An 18,920-nucleotide genomic window follows, 5' to 3' on the forward strand; every position below is an offset into this window, starting at 1 on the left:
TTCTGGTTGCTTTAAATAAATGAGTGACCAGACAATCTAGTGATCGATACTATGAGCAACTATCCAAACAGTTGGGGTATAATAACTCTCAATAAACCAAATCAGAGTCAGACCACCCACTTGGTAGCCTCTTACAGCCACCCTAGATTGCTGGGGAGCTATCCTAACTCATGGGGTTTCTCTTGATTCAACAAACTAGTGGTTGATAGCATAAGCAAATCTTCCACACTGTCAGATTATAATGTAATACACTGACCACCAGATTCTCCTTTCAGTCAGGCTCTTTCAGTAAAACATGAATTCCACCCTTGGATACCAGGGATAAAGTGCGCTGATAATGTTATGAAAAGGTCATGAAGAAAACTAACCAGATATACATGGGTCTTAATGTTTGTAATGACTTCTTATGATTTAGAAAGTACACAAGTAAGTTTATTGTAAAAGAAAGCAAACTGCATTTCCATGTGAAAAAGCCAAGTGCAACAATACCAATAAAAAACATCTGAACAATTACCTTAGTGCTCATACAGTTTTGGTACATGAATGAAGATGCACACATCAAACATATAGCATGCAAAATAACAACAATCCATGAACACACTGTTTTCATAATGATACTAGTGCACAGATTTCTATGGGATAAAGATGGCTCCACATATTGAAAAACAACATTTCAAACTCTGAAAGTCTCTTGGGACATTCAATTTTGTCTCCTTTTTTCATCAAAGTAAACGAATGCAACAAACACAAAGCATCTATTAAATAAAAACAAACAACAAAACATTATTATATAACAATTATCCCCTCAAATAATAGTTTGTTTAGAATTCTGAAGAACATTAATAAAATTATGTAAAATTATCTAAACATAAGTATAACAAAAACAGCTCCAATGTATATTACATTCATTTCTACTGTATCAGGAGGCACCTATCTTGCAATGCCCTTTATAACTAGCAGTGAAACACAATAACATTACCCATAAGAGTAGAATGGTGAATGGAAAACTTCCTGATATCTGCAAATGTGCATTTTACCATTCTGTAAGCAGTTAATTGAAGCCATGTGTCATTTTTGTATGACACAATGTTCCATTGTTAAACAAAACTGAGGTATGACATCATCCATTGTTCATGACATCACAAATGATGACATTTAGGTCATCGGAACAATAGGCCGTCTCTGGAGGTTTAACGTACATTTCATACAATATTCCCCAATTTTCTTTCTTAAAATGTCAGTGACTAATAATATACATAATAGTAAGCGTGAAACTCAGAATTGCAAACTATCTGTCCCTTATGAATGAATACTGTGAGGTGTTTAATTAGAGAAATGGTGATGACTGGTCTTACAGCATTCATTCATTCACTGACACTCAGGAAAATAATCCATAATTCCTTATAGCTTGTTGATTATTCTCCAGTTTGAGGACAGTAAAGGCACGGTATGTTTTATTCTACCATGTTCAACAGTTGTGACATTCTTTGACATTTGTATACAACAACATAATGATACATACCAATATGTCACATTAACATAGAAATAGACAAAAATGTCATAGATGTAATATCTTGGTTTACTATCGCTTGCCAAATTCTAAAATGCCAATCAAACATGTGAATTATGACCACAACAATACAATAACAGGATCAGCAAACATTCTTGGACTTTCTTAGTCACCATTCCAAGTCAAAAAGAATGATATTTCACACAAATAATTCTTTCAAATGTCATTCCCTGAAAAAAGTCCTAATTTTTAGATAAATATTTTCTCCAAAACGTAGCATTCATATATGAGATTATTCTCACACAACACATAAACTGAGACAAACACCACTCAACACATCAAACCATGCCAAGTTAGTGAAAATGGCTGACTGTAATTACCAAATATGGATAGAGGGTTGAACACTAAACAAATGCCTGGAGCTGGAATAAAGGGACACAACTCTCACGATAAGTTATAGACAGTTTACTCAATATAAGAACAGATACTAAACTTGACACAATAACCACTGAATGGGAATAAATCTTCTGGTTTCAAGATACACATGAAGCGTGAAGTAAACAAAACTGTGGCTGCCTTACTAATTCACTGTTGGGCACAAAGAAAACTTCTATGGCAAGTACTATCTGTATATTTAAATTCATCAAGAAGAGTAGGCCCATTCTATATTATACAGTGAGAGATATATGTGAATGTGCAGGAAACAATATATATGTTATTTACACAATAGTAATGGTAGATAAGTTTTTAACAGTTGGTGCATTAGTAAAATCCATCAAAACATTAACATTATATAAAGAAGTCCAAATAGAATTTATGTGGTAGATAATTTAATCTCTATATTCATCTTCTGCTTCAAACAAAATACCGTCCAAACACAATCTTTGTTCTTGTAACTACTTGGAAAAAACAAACAAAATTTCTTTCTATCAACAGCTGACTATAAACTAATACTTGAACAAAATGAAAATAGTTTGATACCTTTAGTTTTTAAGTGGTTATTCTGTCAAGTTTGTATAAATTAATGAAACACCAAACAGACTGACTACAGATGACGAAAACCACCAACTATCACAAAGAAAAAGAAAATGTCTTAAAGCCTAGGTATTCTAAATAGGTTTCATATACATATATTTATGTATATGTTCTTTGATCTATTTCCTCAAAGTTTTAAAGAGGGTGCATATCTATAAGAGAAGATTATCAACATTTGTTCATTCTTTGTGATGTGATTGTTCACAACAGTCTGTGTGTGAATGAGTGATTACATGTCGATTAATGGCACAGTCAGCTAAATCACAGCTGCCTGTAGATAATCCAGAGGATGATAGCATGAACAACACTGATGTCATCTCGACATGATGACATGCCATCAGTCACTGAGCCAACCATTCACCCCCTTTATGGCTCTTATGCCAAACATGGGATTAATGGTAACCTAGTCTTCCTGGAATGTATACAAAACATTTTCATGACTAAACAAATATAAAGGTTACTCCCCAAAACATTTAGCATGCCTCTCATTTTCCAAAGTCTCTGTAAAACCCTGTATTGTTGATGAATACAATGGAATTAATCACTCATAACATATATGGCTTGTAAACTGGAATCCTACTGTTGTACATGAGGTCCTGATCACCTGATCAGCGTTCTGATGCAGCAATGTTGTGACTGATATTGACTATTGATATCACATGGGGTATTGACCGACCTGAGACAGACTCTTGTCATCTCTCTGTGCAAAGATGACGACAGGCCCTGGTGGCAGATTGCGGAACAGCTGGTAGGCATCCAGGAGTGTGAGTTCATGCATCGGCTTTCCGTTCACTCGGACTAACAGGTCACCCTTCCTACAAAACAGATATTTATTACGGTTATAATGAATGCAAAGGGACCAGTTATTTTAGATCAACATAAACACAGTTCTTTACACACATTTCAACTAAAACAATACAATGTAGTATATCTGTTTGTTATAAAAGCATGCTCACTTTAAAAGTAATTTACTGTATATAACTTTTCTATCACAATAGAGGATCATGAGACTTTAAAATTAATTCCTTGGCTAATGTTTTGTCTACATAAATGTAGACTAAAATCCAAAATAAAAAACACCACAATATTGATTCACAGTCTTAAATAATATATTGTAAGTAAAGAACAAAAACAAACCAAGGAAGACTGAAAAGGTAATAATACCAATTCTTCAATATTTCTATCATTCAAAGAAACACTTAATGCAGCTTGCAGGTTAACCTTTTCTTGTCCCCATTACCAACAAAACAAGGTGTTATCCCATTATATGCATTTGCATTATATGCTTGAACAATTATGAAGTTTACGGAATAAATATGTAACTTCAGTGCATGAAATGTATTTTGACAGTCCAGGCATTCTGCTCAGTAAGACCAATGCTAAAAATTGTCTACTAAGGGGCATAAACACAACTGACCTGAGCTGTCCATCCTTCTCTGCCTGGGAGTTGTGGGTGATGTCCTGAACGTAGATGTTACTGATGCCGCCGATCGTCTTCCGAACCACATTAATACCCAGACTTAGTCCACATTCTGAAATTATGGAAACTGACATGACAGTACCACACAATCATATAGAATACAGACATGAACTGATAAATGTCAACTAATAATACAGTGTAGGGAGAATGTGAAACATGTACAATTTGTTCAGAATAATTAATTCCTGGTTCACAGTAAACTGTTAACTGCTTTTTTAGTATTTCCTTGTTGCAGTCCCTCAATAATGGTTACTTCATGACAATTTGAAGGAAGGAGAGATCACTGGCACCTATATGAAACTTGACCAAAATGAAGATTGTTTTGTCACAGATCGTACATAAACAGCATCAGTCAATGCTAATGCATAATTCACTACATCTTGTATGGGCAGAGAAATAGCCTCAAAAGTCTACCAGCCCAAATATTTAGCATCTTAAAATTCTACAGGATGGAGAATATACCAGGAATTCAATTCACTAAACAACCATGGCCTTAAAATGATCATATGTCAATACTCGAACACCGACTGAAGACAATCATAATGCCTAGATACTTAGTGGGCCAGGCACACTTTGAAGGTCTGGGATAGAATTGGTCTTCAGCAACTCATGCTTGTCGTAAGAGGCGACTAACAGGATCGGGTGATCAGGCTCACTGACTTGGTTGACACGTCATCAATTCCAAATTACGTAGATCGATGTTCATGCTGTTGATCACTGGATTGTCTGGTCCAGACTCTAATATTTACAGACCACTGCCATATAGCTGGAATATTGCTGAGTGCAGTTGTTAACACCAACCAACTAGTGCTTTTAACATTCAGACTTGCTGATTCTAACATTTGCAGGTTTGTGTTAATTTTGTAACCTAAATGTATCCACATGTATTAGACTGTATTCCTACCTTTGTGGAGATCCACTTCAAAGATTCGGTTGTTACTGCCAATTTCACTTGTTAACTTTAGCACACTACCATTAGACAGGAATCCATTCTCGGAACTCATGTTAGAGCTTACTTGACTTTGAGAATACTCCAGTTTCTGAACTACAGACATAAAGTTAACTCCTTGATTTGTACTTTGTAAAGTCCGGAACTGAGTATTTGCCATTCCTCTATGAGATGAATGCCCCAGCTCTGTACTCATATATTTCTGCTGAGAAACTTCTTGGCCCATATAGGAGGTATGAGTTGCCTCCCTTTGCATAAAGTTTGTGTTGTGTCTGGATATGGTGAAGTTGGTTCTGTCCCCATGGGAGTGCAGAATGGGGGACGTGGGGAAGAGATTGGTCCTGACTCCTGGCGTTCTCAGATTATGTGGCAATGTCTGTGTTCGATCTGTCATCTGTGACAACGGAGACATCAGTCCTGCTGTGAGAAAGGATGCCCTGTCCAGGGGTGAGAGAGGTGGTAGGGTGTTGTTGGGAAGAATGCCGAAGACTGAGGCGTCGGAGATACTGTTGCTTGGAGTGTGGCGTGGGGAGTGGCCAGGGGTGGAGACGGGACTACCTTCAGGGGACTCTCGGGGCTGAGGCACTCGGTGACAGGTGGGGACTGGAACAAACATAGTAACTTCGGTATTGACACAACAGGCAAGATGAGATCATATTTGACATATATATGATTGTAGTTATAAAGCTATTTGCTACAACGTGATTAAAAAAATCCCATCACATGTGGAGTATACTGAGATAGAAAGAAACGAGTACAGAGAGAAATATAAGTACATGTATTTAGGCATTAAACATTTAACCCAAAGATACCCACAGTATTTGTCAGTGTTATGACAAATCAGATACTATTTTTTCACTGTGTCATATGTTGTTAACATAATTTCCGTGTTAATAACTGTATTTCTTTCCATGAGTATATATGTGAAATGACACAAATTCCGTTCATGGCAAACTTAAATTTAAAGTGTTTAAGTCTACAATAGAAATCAAGTCTTAAAACATGATTTTCATTATCCAGACTGACAGTTACGAGTTTAACATACTCTTTCATTACAATTTTTAGAAATGCTTATAGGTGCTCTGAATGTATCCTCATCCATGCCAGTATGAGTCAGGCCTCATGTTCTGTTCTATAGTGGATTTCACCAAACTGGAAACAGACTTGGCCTGTCACTAAGGTTGTTCCTCAAACACTGATCAGACAAGTGACTGTAATATGTCCCAAGCAGAGATAAATGTAAAGATGTTTTTATGACTGACCTGGAACTTGGGGAGGAGAGCCTGCTCCTGTACACAAGTCTCACTAGACCCTTCCTGAGAGAGCGGAACTTGGACAGAACATCCTTGTGGGTGAGGCCCTGGAGTGGTATTCCATTCAGCTCAACGATCTCATCACCTGAACCAACAACATACTAACATCATACACAGGTTTTATGGAATGAACATATATACTACTGAAAAGTAGTTAAAGAACACCCATATCTTCCATATCACTATACTAAATATATCAGCAAAAAATCCAATGAGAACTTTACTAAAAATTTGCTACCAGTAAGTACAAAATATATCACTCTTCTTGACACACATAACATCCATCAAAAAGGTGATAGCATTTACAGTCATGTGTTTTCAGACTACAGTCATAACTAAAATACGATATTAAGGCCATTGATACAACAACAAAGAGAATAAATTGGAGGAATTTCAATTCATTTTGCAAATTTTAGTACAATCTTTACATTCAGTGATCAAGGATCATCAGCTGAGAGTAAACTAAAGGGACACAACTCTTGAAACCTTGAATTTCTAAGTTCAGTCTGGGATTATACTAAATAGGAAAGGAGAGACCATTGTCTGCATATGTATACTTATCTGAAAACATTAATAATAACTTGGAACACATTTAACACATCTATTAGATGTTTTTGAAATAATGACAGTTGAATAAACAAAAATATTTCTCATACACAAATCACAAGAAGAAAGAATCAGATAGATATGGTAGAGTTAAGTGCTCTATAACTTCAAGTGGGTGGTATATGTAACCTGTAACTCTAACTCTCTGCTCTGATTATATACAAACAAATCGTCTCCCAAATACCTTCTCTAAGCCTGCCATCCTCTGCGATGACACCGTTGGGAAATATCCTCCTTACAATGATCCCCATCCTCCCTCGGGGCGAGTCGGTTCCTCCCACAATGCTAAATCCCAGACCCTTCCCCTTGGCACCTTTGTTCACTGTCAATATCTGCTCGGGACCGAACTTTGGGGATCGATATTTATCAGGTGATTGGGAATTCTGTCCAGGCCTGGAGAACTTCTAGAATAAGAAAATAAAATTAACCTGTCATTATAGGGACAGGAATGGTGTGAACCCTAGGAATGGTAATGGCTGATATGAAAGCACCTCGAGACTTGAGGTGAAAGTTGATGGCCCCAGCCCGATTATTTGCATGTATTAAACGGTCACTTACGTGGCTTACGGGGCCATTTGATATGCCCAACACATCGCTGGCAGTCTCACACACTTATCTATGATAAAATATTTTCATGATAGGCTATTACTGTTTTTTCTCGACTAACAATTTGTGCATCAGTGTATTGTTCACCACAGAAGCAGTTTATAATATCATTATTATAAATATTATTCATATATATTAATATACTTTAATTCAATATTTATTGTAATAAATATTAATCTTAATGCTTATGAACACATGTTATTTGCATAAAAGGTAATATAATATGGAATATTTACCATGTTTATTGATTATAATTTTTTTTCACACATATACTTCAACAGCTGATGCACTGTGCTATGTATTATAAATATGTATAATCCAATTACCATAAATCTAAGCTTACAGTGCCCATACCATAACTGAACTGCATCACTGACAACAATAGATTGTATGATAGTTAAGATATACCCATCATAAGTGAAAATATCAGTAATATCAACAATTCTTACATCAAACATCTCCTCCCATTTTAACACAGTCCCTGATGGAGTCTGCGCGATGACCTCTGGCACAGGTGCTGGGGTTTCTGCTTGGAAGGTGGGACTGTCTGACTGAGGTACAGGGGACAGAACTCTTGGACTTCCTGGAAGCTGGGATGACAACGTTGAGGCTATTGACGCTGATTTACGAATCTGTCAGAAAATAGAAAGTGAATTTCTGTATAAATGTTTCTCTGACACATCTGTCTCCATACGTATAGAATACTTAACATATTGGAGGAATGAATTATACAAACATTTGACATAATACATTTATCCCTCCAATCCTTTCAATAGTTGTTTCGAAGATCCAGGCTAGAATTGATCTTCAGTAACCCATGCTTGTCGTAACAGGCGACTAACAGGATCTGGTGGTCAGGCTCGCTGACTTGGTTTACACATGTCATCGGTTCCCAATTGCGTAGATCAATGTTCATGCTGTTGATCACTGGATTGACTGGTCCAGACTTCGATTATTTGCAGACCGCCGCCATATAGCTGGAATATTGCTGAAACTCACTCATTCAAGAGTTGTTATTCAATATATATTGGTGGGGGCGCGGTGGGCGAGCTGGCTAAGGCGCCAGGCTAGTGATCCACCGAGGTTGCGGTGTCGGGATCGAGCCCACCTGTGACCGGGTGTTAAAACCTTGGAGTCAACTTTGTGTGCAGACTCTTTCAGTGTTGTCACAACCCCTAGTGTACAGTAAACAACCCTGTGCACTTAAAAGAACCCACGAATCCGTTGGTACGTGACCAGATGGTGGCCACATGAATACGTGCAAACACCTAGTTGCGGGTACAGCAACGTGCAGTGAACTTGGACAAAATACTGTGACTATGTGTCCCAGTCCACCCAGCTGTGAATGGGTACCTCGTTAGGATGATAAAGCCACAAAAACTTGGTGCGCCTAGTGGCTGCAAGAGTTGTATACTCCCCAGGGAGTTGAGATTGATAATACGATGTGCCATTGAGATTGACATCCGATGATTGAGGGAAAAAATATCAGCGCTTGAGCAAGCACTAGTTGCCTGGATATGTGCTATATAAATATCCTATAATAATATAGAGCAAGGGAGGCCCACTCTCTCTCCAAATGTCCAAAAAGAGGTCAGAAGCAAAGATCTGGTACAAATCATAAATTGAATGATATGTATACGTGCAGTAAACTACTTTTATAACAAATTCAAAGTGATCACTAATTTCATTTTGTTTATATATAAACAGAAAAGTATAATACTTTATGGATAACAACTTCTTTAATCATTATGATGCGACGTTTCGGTATAGCTTCTTATACCGCTGTCTTGCTTGACAACGGTATAAGAAGCTATACCAAAACGTTGCATCATTATAAATAAAGAAGTTGTTATCCATAAAGTATTATACTTTTCTATTATCCATCAACTTCTAAAATGCCAATCAAACATATATAAATATATACAAGCATTGTCACTAAGGTGACATAATCCCCTGCCGCAGTTATCAAATCAAACTTATAAAGTAATGAAAGTTTAAGGTAAATGTCAACAAAAACATGACCAGTCAACCTCTCTTGATGTCTTGATCTTTAGGTGTTCAAACACACACATATTTTCAAGACTGACTTTGACATGAATGTCATAGTGTATGAAATATGCAAAAATAGTACTAAAGAAATTGCTTTTTGAAAAACATTTAAGGGAAGTCTTGAAAGTCTTTGAAGAAGATCCAGTGAACTGTTTTTGAAATATCTTGCTGACAATTCAGGTTAACATGCTCAAATCTTCAAAGTGTCTCTGTGACCTTGAAAATTAAGTGAAGGTCACCAAAATCGACTGGGCCCTGCGCCTTCCCTAGATAAAGCTTGGTTTCAAATATGAAGAAAATCCGGTGAACGGTTCTTGAGATAGCTTAACATGCAGGTAAAACGTTAAAGTCCCCTTGTGACGTTCAAATTAAGGTCAAGGTCACCAAACCTGACTTGCGCGGCGGATAATAAACAGTTTGTTTACACACATGAAGACTGCAAGCATCAGAAACAACAACAAAAAAGTTAATTCTATCCATCAGTCTGTTGTGTGTTTGTTATAAACAAATAAACATGCAAACATACTTTACTGTAATACATAGCACTGGTACTGTTTATTTCAGATATCAATGTATTTTATTTTTGATGAAGATAAAACAGAATGATGAAGCAGTCCTGCACACTATGCCTTGAACTGCTATTGACTATCACACATATATTCCTTTCACAAAATGACAAATCTGATTAGGCACTAGCACCGTAGGCATAAATGGAAACAGACAAGAACATAATATCATATTTTGCCATACAATCGCTTATTCAAGCAAGAATATTTACTAAAAACAAATTCAGATGAAAAATCAATAGCTGCAATGGTTTCAGGAAATTTCCTTAAGAACATTTTTTTACCTATTTTTGAAAAATATCCATGCTTTAGGCTCAGTTTCATTCGTCTTTTTTCAGTTGTCAATGAGACCATACATTTTGAAGATTTCTACTCGAGTTGCCCATAGTCCCTAATCTCCCTTCAACAGTGCATTCTATCACTGCTAATAGCATTTCTTAAACAGTTTCTTGAAATTGATTGAATTCAAGAGAATGGTAGAATTTATGACATTCATAACTCAGATAATAGCACACACTCAACGATTGAAATGCATGGTTTTGTGGTCTCGAGGATCATTATTGTAACCCAGACAGGGAAGCCCTTGATTTAGAGGCCTCAGATCAGCATGCACAGGCCACACTGTTCCAATAGCAGCAAGCCAGGTGTTCTATGCAACTTGATATGAAATGTCCTTTGGAACTTTTCTTATTTTGATGACATACATGTCAATGCAACAAAGCTGGATCAATTACTGTCTTCCACAGGAACCTGTGATAATATAACTGTCCATTATAGTAGACTGTGGTAATGCTATCAATTACTGTATTCCATGACAACCTGAGAAAATACCTCCAGTTACAGTGCATCACAGTAGACTACTAATATTTCTCTTTACTATTGTAGAGGGTGATAAGATTTTTAATCTGCCACAGTCTTCTATTGTAGACTAGAGTGTTACAATGCTATCAATTACTCTCTATCACGCAGGACTGTGAATTTTGTAATGTAATGTACCGGTATTCCATAGCTGCCTGTGATAATGCTTTCAATAGCTCTCTACCATTGCACATTGTGTTCACTCTATCAGTTGGTGTCTAGAATTGTTCTGTTTAATAGTTTCAGCTTGTCTTTTCATTTTAAATTTTTACCTAAGCTAACAATAAAAGTAATAATCTATTAAACCAAATTTGTCATACCGGAATTACAGAGAGATGATGTTTATTTACTACAATGTATATATCTTTATACAACTAGCTCTGCAGACAAAAATATATCCAAATTACTCAGTAAATATTTGATCAATCAAAGCAGAATCTGAAGCATGAGACATTTGAGGAAAAAAAATGCTCTAAGATCCATTTCTAGTCTATTCTGAGGCATAATTCATCACATCCAAAGATAGCGATCATAAACCTCTGATATACTTCAACAAAATTAGAGTTTGAGATGATCAAAATGAGTAGCTTGAAACAAAAGTAATATGAATCTCAATTTGCAGAACCTAATTGAAATGACTGACTTTAATCCTTTGTAAGGAGTGTCACCCGTGGACAATACATTCTTGAAGCTGAAGCATACTGTACATACACATACAGTTCCACTGACAGCGATAGCTTTTCAGTGACAGTAATAGCTTCCTAGTTCAAAGTACTGGATATGAGAGCACACATGGAAGGAACACCAGTCAACCCCCCCTCCCACTCCCCAAAAGGTCAGTGTGTGAATGTTCAATGATTTTATCACCAGCAGTCCCAGCTGATATATGTCAAAGGTAAATATGATCTGAGCTCACTGAGGAACAATGACTAACCTACACACTGTCAACCCCATACAGTGCTGTATTTGTCATTCTAGTCTGTCTCACAGTCCCTGAACCATTTTTTTCCCTTCCGCCCACCCCTGTAATGAAAAATACCGAAATGAAGCAACTCTAGATTTTCCTCAGGTTCAGAAGTTCCAATCTCACTGGGGCTAAGTTTCAGCTTTCATGGACTAGTTTATTTCTATCAAAATTATAGGGTTTCAGAGACCAAACACATGTCTAGTGTTGTTCCATAAATATTTGAGTGGGATGGTCAACAGAAAGGCAGGTCTATCTAAAGGTAGGCAATGTTATCTTGACCTACTGTATCCGATGTGATAAGCAGCTTAGACACTTAGAAAGGTGGCACAGAGAGCATTTACTTAAATCATTCACTACATGTTGAAATTGAGATGGAGTGGTATGAAATAAACTAGGTTCTTACATCAAAAAAGGGTTTTGAAAAAAACATACTAGGCAATTACATACCTCTTCCATATTTCCTGTAAAAATCAATAATTTAATTCATAATTCAAGGACTCTCAACTTAATATGGGCACTAAAGATATTTACAGAATGGCGTAAGACGCCTACTTAATATTGAGTTATTAGCAACATAATCAAGCATTTCATAGCAAAGTTACATCTCAAAGACTCTGTATGCATAACCACATAATTTTGTTTTAAAGTATTAAATTAATATGCTTACAATGTCAAATTGAAAACATGATTATGCCAAATTAAATGTTTATTGTTTAAAATGTTTATTAGAATCTTACTTCAAAAGTTCAAGGGGAAATAAATCATGACCAATTCTTCTTCATTTTATCTCTGGAATCTTGGTACATGTAAAAACAGTATTTGTAAGTATGACAAATGTATATGCCTAAATGTACAGAAAACCCATCACTAACTGGCACATTAAATATGTGAAGGAAGCTTACAAGAGTTCTAAATACCCCTGTCACTGAAAATCCCCACAGATTTATTACACAGCAAAATGTTTGTAATCCAGATGGAAAAGTTGCATGTCCATGTTATGTAAAATCAATATTGAGAAATGTCGCTGTGGACAAGGACACACACTCAAGATTTACAATCTTTCTCATTAGATGTCACGTCATCACCTCTGCTCAACAGTTCATTGGGTAATTTCAACAAATGAGTTCCAGGAGTGTTTCAGTTTCAAATTAGGTAACAATTGTTTGTGGTATGCGACTATCAAAATGTGTGGCCACTAACAGATTGTCTGCCCCTGTCTGATGGGATCAATGTGAGGTGCGGCACCAGACCTTTGATAATTGACCTAAAGGTATCGCGGCCATAACGTCAATATCAAGCCTTGACAACTGTTGACATCACCGCCAGATTTCTTGAATGCAAATGGATGATAATGCTCTGAATGACAAGACCCTGGTCAACCATATTATGTGCCTTCTGGTTAAAACCCGTCTGGCTCCAAGGAAAGTGGATTCCTATGAAACCTTATATATTATGCAGAATAATGAACCACTTATAATGCAGCCGTTGAATGGTTTTACTTTGGAAAATGTCCATTATGTTCTTGGTTTAAGACCATATTCAGCGATTATCCTGTATGCCTTCAATTAGCATTAATGAGACAGCCCAGACTATAATCCCAGACTTATTGGCCTTCCGTATGTCTAGAAGCACTATTCCATTTACATTCATTTGTGTGTCAAGTAAATAGAAAAAGTAAAACCTTTTCAAATTCATAAGAAATCTCTGCTGTTACCAGAGTTTATTGTATGACAGAGGCACCAGTCAAAACACATGCACAGGCAAGTCAATTGTTTAATGTCTTTTTTTGCAAAAATTAGCGATATTCAAGTTGGTTCACAGCAGCTGTAAATACTCAAGTATGGACCAGGTTGATAGTAAGAGCACTGATCAATGCTGTTGGTGTATGCTAACATACTATCAACTAGGTCTTTCTTTACAGCTGGTGCCTATTCTACATTACAGACATATGTTATAACAGTCGTGTCTTCTTATAAATCTAAATCTTGTGTAGCTCCATTTCTCCACACATAATCTAGCTGTGTTAACTGAGTTATTTCAATTACGAATATACACAGGCTCTAGTGAATTTTATAGCTCATATATCAATATTCCCTCACAGATGAGAAACGAGATCTTTGAGTGGCAATCACAGATTGGAAATGTAACTAATGACAAGATATTATGGGTGTCGAGACATTAGCATATAAATTTGTTATCACATACTTAATCCTATCTAATTTGAATTATAGCTGTAACAGGTAAAGGGATGTGTAGTCATCCACACTAATCTGTCATTTATAGCCTACAGTAAGCAGGAATGTTGCAGATACTGATGAGTCCAACAGGTTGCACAATGTTGCCTGCAGACACAAACACAACAGGTTGCTCAATGTTGCCTACAGATGCCAACAGGTTGCACAATGTTACTTGCAGACACAGACACTAACAGGTTGCACAATGTTGCTTGCAGACACATACACCAACCGGTTGCACAATGTTGCTTGCCGACACAGACACCTACATGTTGCTCAATGTTGCTTGCTGACACAGACACCAACAGGTTGCACAATGTTGCTTGCAGACAGACACCATAACACCACAGACACAGACACCAGCAGGTTGCACAATGTTGCTTGCAGACACATACACCAACCGGTTGCACAATGTTGCTTGCCGACACAGACACCAACTGTTTGAACAATGTTGCCTACAGACACAGACACCAGCAGGTTGCACAATGTTGCTTGCAGACACAGACACCAACAGGTTGCACAATGTTGCTTGCAGACAGACACCTACAGGTTGCTCAGTGTTGCTTGCAGAGACAGGCACCAGCAGGTTGCACAATGTTGCTTGCAGACACAGACACCAGCAGGTTGCTCAATGTTCCTTACAGACACCAACAGGTTGCATAATGCTGCCTACATACACAGACACCAACAGGTTGCACAATGCTGCCTACAGACACAGACACCAGCAGGTTGCACAATGCTGCCTACAGACAGACACCAGCAGGTTGCACAATGCTGCCTACAGACACAGAGACCTAGCATGAGGACAATTTACCTTGGAGGCCACGACCAGCTGTACCAGTCTTTGGGCCACGACCAGCTGTACCAGTCTGGGCTCTGTTCGCAGACAGTCAACAGCCTCCTGATGCATCATCCCGATCAGACTCACTCCATTGATCATAAGTAGCTCGTCTCCACGTTTCAGTCGGCCATCTCTGTGAATGGATCATAACACATCTGAATACAGCGAACCCTGTTAGTCTGGACTCCCCTATCTTCAGAATTAGTACTAGTACTTCTGAAACTGTCTATACCCAACAACATGACTAGTACTATGTTCCTATGGGTTTTCAGCTTATATGCTTATTAATCAAGACTATTTCATTGGGAACTGTACCATGCAGTTTAACAGGGTTTCGATGTATATCATTTGTAAGATTCACAAGAAATCCCCTGCACACCTGGTATCTGTTAATAATAAGCAGACATGTCACCATCATGTATCATGTTTATTCATACATCCCTAAACCATATATATTTGGCAAGACTTGTGGTTGGGTTGACAACATAATGTAACAGATTTACAGAACAGTATGCATGTACTGTTGGACACTTAATGAGCATATCAGAGCTAAGGCTGCATCAATCCTACAAAGACAGCACAGTGTTTACCAGTGTAAATCACTTCTCTCCAGTTTCCAATATATTTTCAACCACTTGAGGTAATAATAGTGATTTTGCAATCATCAAATAAAATATTGCTAAGAGCACTTTCCATGTTAAAGGGAAAATGTTGGGGTTTGTGTCAGTTTTTGCAATAAGATAAAGTAGAAACTATGTTTTAGCAATAAAACTTATGATCAACTGCACATTTCGAAAGCATTATAATCATTTGTGTGTTTGGCATCATTTTTGTCATAAACATCATCAATAGTACTTGGTCACCATCATCATCAGTTTAATCATTTTAAACATAACTACCACCATAACCCTGCTGTCCTTCAGTGAGACTGTTTGTACCCACCTGTGAGCAGCCCCCGACTCATCATCATCATCATCATCATCATCATGTTAAACATACCTACCACCATAAACCCGCTGTCCTTCAGTGAGACTGTTTGTACCCACCTGTGAGCAGCCCCCGACTCTGTGATCCCTGCTACGAAGATGCCAATGTCTCCCTTCTTGGACCCTTTACCCCCTGCAATGTGGATGCCCAGACCATTCGCATCCTTCAGGAGGTGCAGCTTGGCGATGAGGCGACGCTGAAACATGCAATCCTTTGTGATATTTGCTGACTGTTCTTTTTACAGATGTTCCTGATCAAATATGTCTGAGAAGTTCGACACACAGAACATGTGCAGGTGTCATACAAATTATTCTGAAATCTCTGCATTATGTACAAATACAAGTGAGGTCATGTATGTAATGTCTTTCATTGTATTCCTAAAGGTGATCTGGAACAACTTATTCTTCAAATGTAATGACAAAAGTAATAATCCTTCAAGGCAGAGTGAGTGAGTGAGTGAGTATAGTTTTACGCCGGTTTAAGCAATATTCAAGCAATATCACGGTGGGGAACACCAGAAATGGGCTTCACACATTGTACCCATGTGGGGAATCCAGCCCAGGTCTTCGGTGTGATGAGCAAACACTTTAACCACTAGGCTACCCCACCGCCCGGCACTGATATACAAACAGCAATCACATAGATGGACAGAGCATAAGTCACAACAAGCTGATCCACCAAAGAAGAGAAGAGAATGACACCTCCCAAAGTTGTTGCGATGCTCTGCTGACCATGTGAACTATGGTTTGGGAATATTTTAAGCACAGTCCTATTAACAAGTACGTACTGATTGATGAAATTATGTTATGAATACAAAACTTCATTTAGAAAGTGGTCAAATGTAACATGTCATATTTCAGATTACACTTTCTCAGTGAAGTACAGCCTCTAGTTCTTCTGGGTGTTGAGGCACCTAATTGACAGTAAATAAAACCAGTGATCTAACCCACTCAGCCACTTCCACAACTACAGAAAGTGTAATGCTAAATATAACATATGTCATAAGAAATCATGTTATTTTTCATTCCTATATAGGTTTTGACATTTCACACAAAAAAGAAAAATTTGCTATTTTACAAAAAAAATTGGACAAAATAATCAATATCTTGTGGCCTTGCTAGCAAGTGTTGCATGAGAGCTACTGCACTTTAATCTATTCCATATAATGTACAGATGTTTCCAACACACACAGTGGTACTGAGTCACTAAATTACATATGTTAACTTACTCACAGATGTGTCATACTCAACATTAAACAGCTTCATGAACACAAGCAGCCTTCTGAGAATCAAATTACAATCATAATAATACAGATCATAATATTATTAATGTGCATTCCATTGGTTGGTTTGTTGTTTAATGCACCGCTCAGCAATATTTCAGCTATATGGAGGCAGTCTGTAAATAATCTGGAGTCTGGACCAGACAATCCAATGATTAACAGCATGAGCATCAACCTACACAACTGAGATACAGTGATATGTGTCAGTCAACCACGCAGTCCCGTTCGTCGCCTCTTACAACAAGCATGCGTTCATGAAGACCAATTCTAACCCGGATCTTCACGGGTCGATGTGCACTCCAAAGACACACCCAAAAGCCTGGCCAAAGAGTTACATTTTTATCTGATGCAATGGATCAGTGCACTCTACATATTCATTATCAGCTCCCTGGGGAACATACAATCCAAGCTGCCCATGAGGCTCCAGGTAAACAGCCATCATCTCATCAAAGAGTTCAGGCACCCATTCACAAGCACAACCGATAAAATGGGACAAATTTGTTTTGGGGTATGCTCAGGGTGGAAAAAGTTTGAACTTGAATTAACTTCTTCCAGAGCTAATTCAAACTGAATAATTGATACCTTGAATATATTTACTGGACTTCTTTATTTCACTACTTCACGGGTCAGGTAAGCAAGATGTTTGTATCAGGCATTATCAAAACCAGGAAACAATTTATCAGATTAAGCAGTTTCATTTTCATCGTACAATGAGTTCTCACAACAAACTAATGAACCTTTCAACCACACTTCCCAATTATTTTTTTTACAGCATTCATATACATGCCTTTTTTAAAATTGTGTTTGTGGGTATATGGCTTTCAAACAGAGTAAGTGAGTGAGTTGGGTTTTACGCTGCTTTTAGCAATATTCCAGCAATATCATGGCGGGGGAACACCAGAAATGGGCTTCACACATTGTACCCATGTGGGAAATCGAACCCGGGCCTAAATCAGTGTGATGAGCAGATGCTATAACCACTAGGCTAACCCACCGCCCCATTTCAAACAGATCATGCAGCAGTAAATATTCACTCACTTGCTCACTTTCTCATAGAGGAACATGGCAATATCATTCTCATCACCATCACGGCTTTGATATATTTCAACATCAATATTAGCATGCAGGTCCATTATGAAGCCTCATGTCCCTACTGTAATATAGGCATGTTAGTCGACACCGTTTCAGTAAACAGTTGAGGAGATCAACAGAAGCTGTCTACATACTGTGTTGTACACTGCAGCTGTTGTGCTCAGTGGATGCCATGGCTTGTAATGCAGGTGGTAGAAAAGAGTGAGTGGGGTTTTAAGTCACTTTTAGCAATATTCCAGCAATATCATGGCGGGGGACAGCAGAAATGGGCTTCACGCATTGCGTCCATGTGGGGAATTGAACCCGGGTCTGAGGTGTGATGAGCGAACGCTTTAACCACTAGACTACCCCACTGCCCCTTGTAGAAAAGAGAAGATTTAACTGTGGATATCATTTCTGTTGTTTTCCAATTGATTTTACCCAATAGCTACACTGAAACAATTCACCCCTGCAATGTTGTTTCAAAATTACATCAACATTCATTCTGTACCATGTTTCACAAAACATTATAGATACGCATCCGATGTTCATCATATTCATATTCA

The 18,920-nt window shown here is 37.7% G+C and overlaps 1 protein-coding gene across 1 annotated transcript in view; it reads right to left on the reverse strand.

Annotated features, from left to right (window-relative positions):
- The window catches only part of LOC124282505, a 96,924-nt gene that overhangs the window by 11,400 nt on the left and 66,604 nt on the right, over positions 1-18,920 (reverse strand). The window contains 8 exon segments of the mRNA XM_046718515.1: positions 3,222-3,360; positions 3,963-4,077; positions 4,930-5,577; positions 6,244-6,372; positions 7,078-7,297; positions 7,949-8,131; positions 15,012-15,147; positions 16,061-16,197. Of these exon segments, the coding sequence (XP_046574471.1) occupies positions 3,222-3,360; positions 3,963-4,077; positions 4,930-5,577; positions 6,244-6,372; positions 7,078-7,297; positions 7,949-8,131; positions 15,012-15,147; positions 16,061-16,197 (1,707 nt within the window).

This window comes from Haliotis rubra, unplaced genomic scaffold (genome assembly GCF_003918875.1).
Source record: "Haliotis rubra isolate DU_JTF1 unplaced genomic scaffold, ASM391887v1 Scf3, whole genome shotgun sequence".
In the NCBI taxonomy this organism is placed as follows: Eukaryota; Metazoa; Mollusca; class Gastropoda; order Lepetellida; family Haliotidae; genus Haliotis; species Haliotis rubra.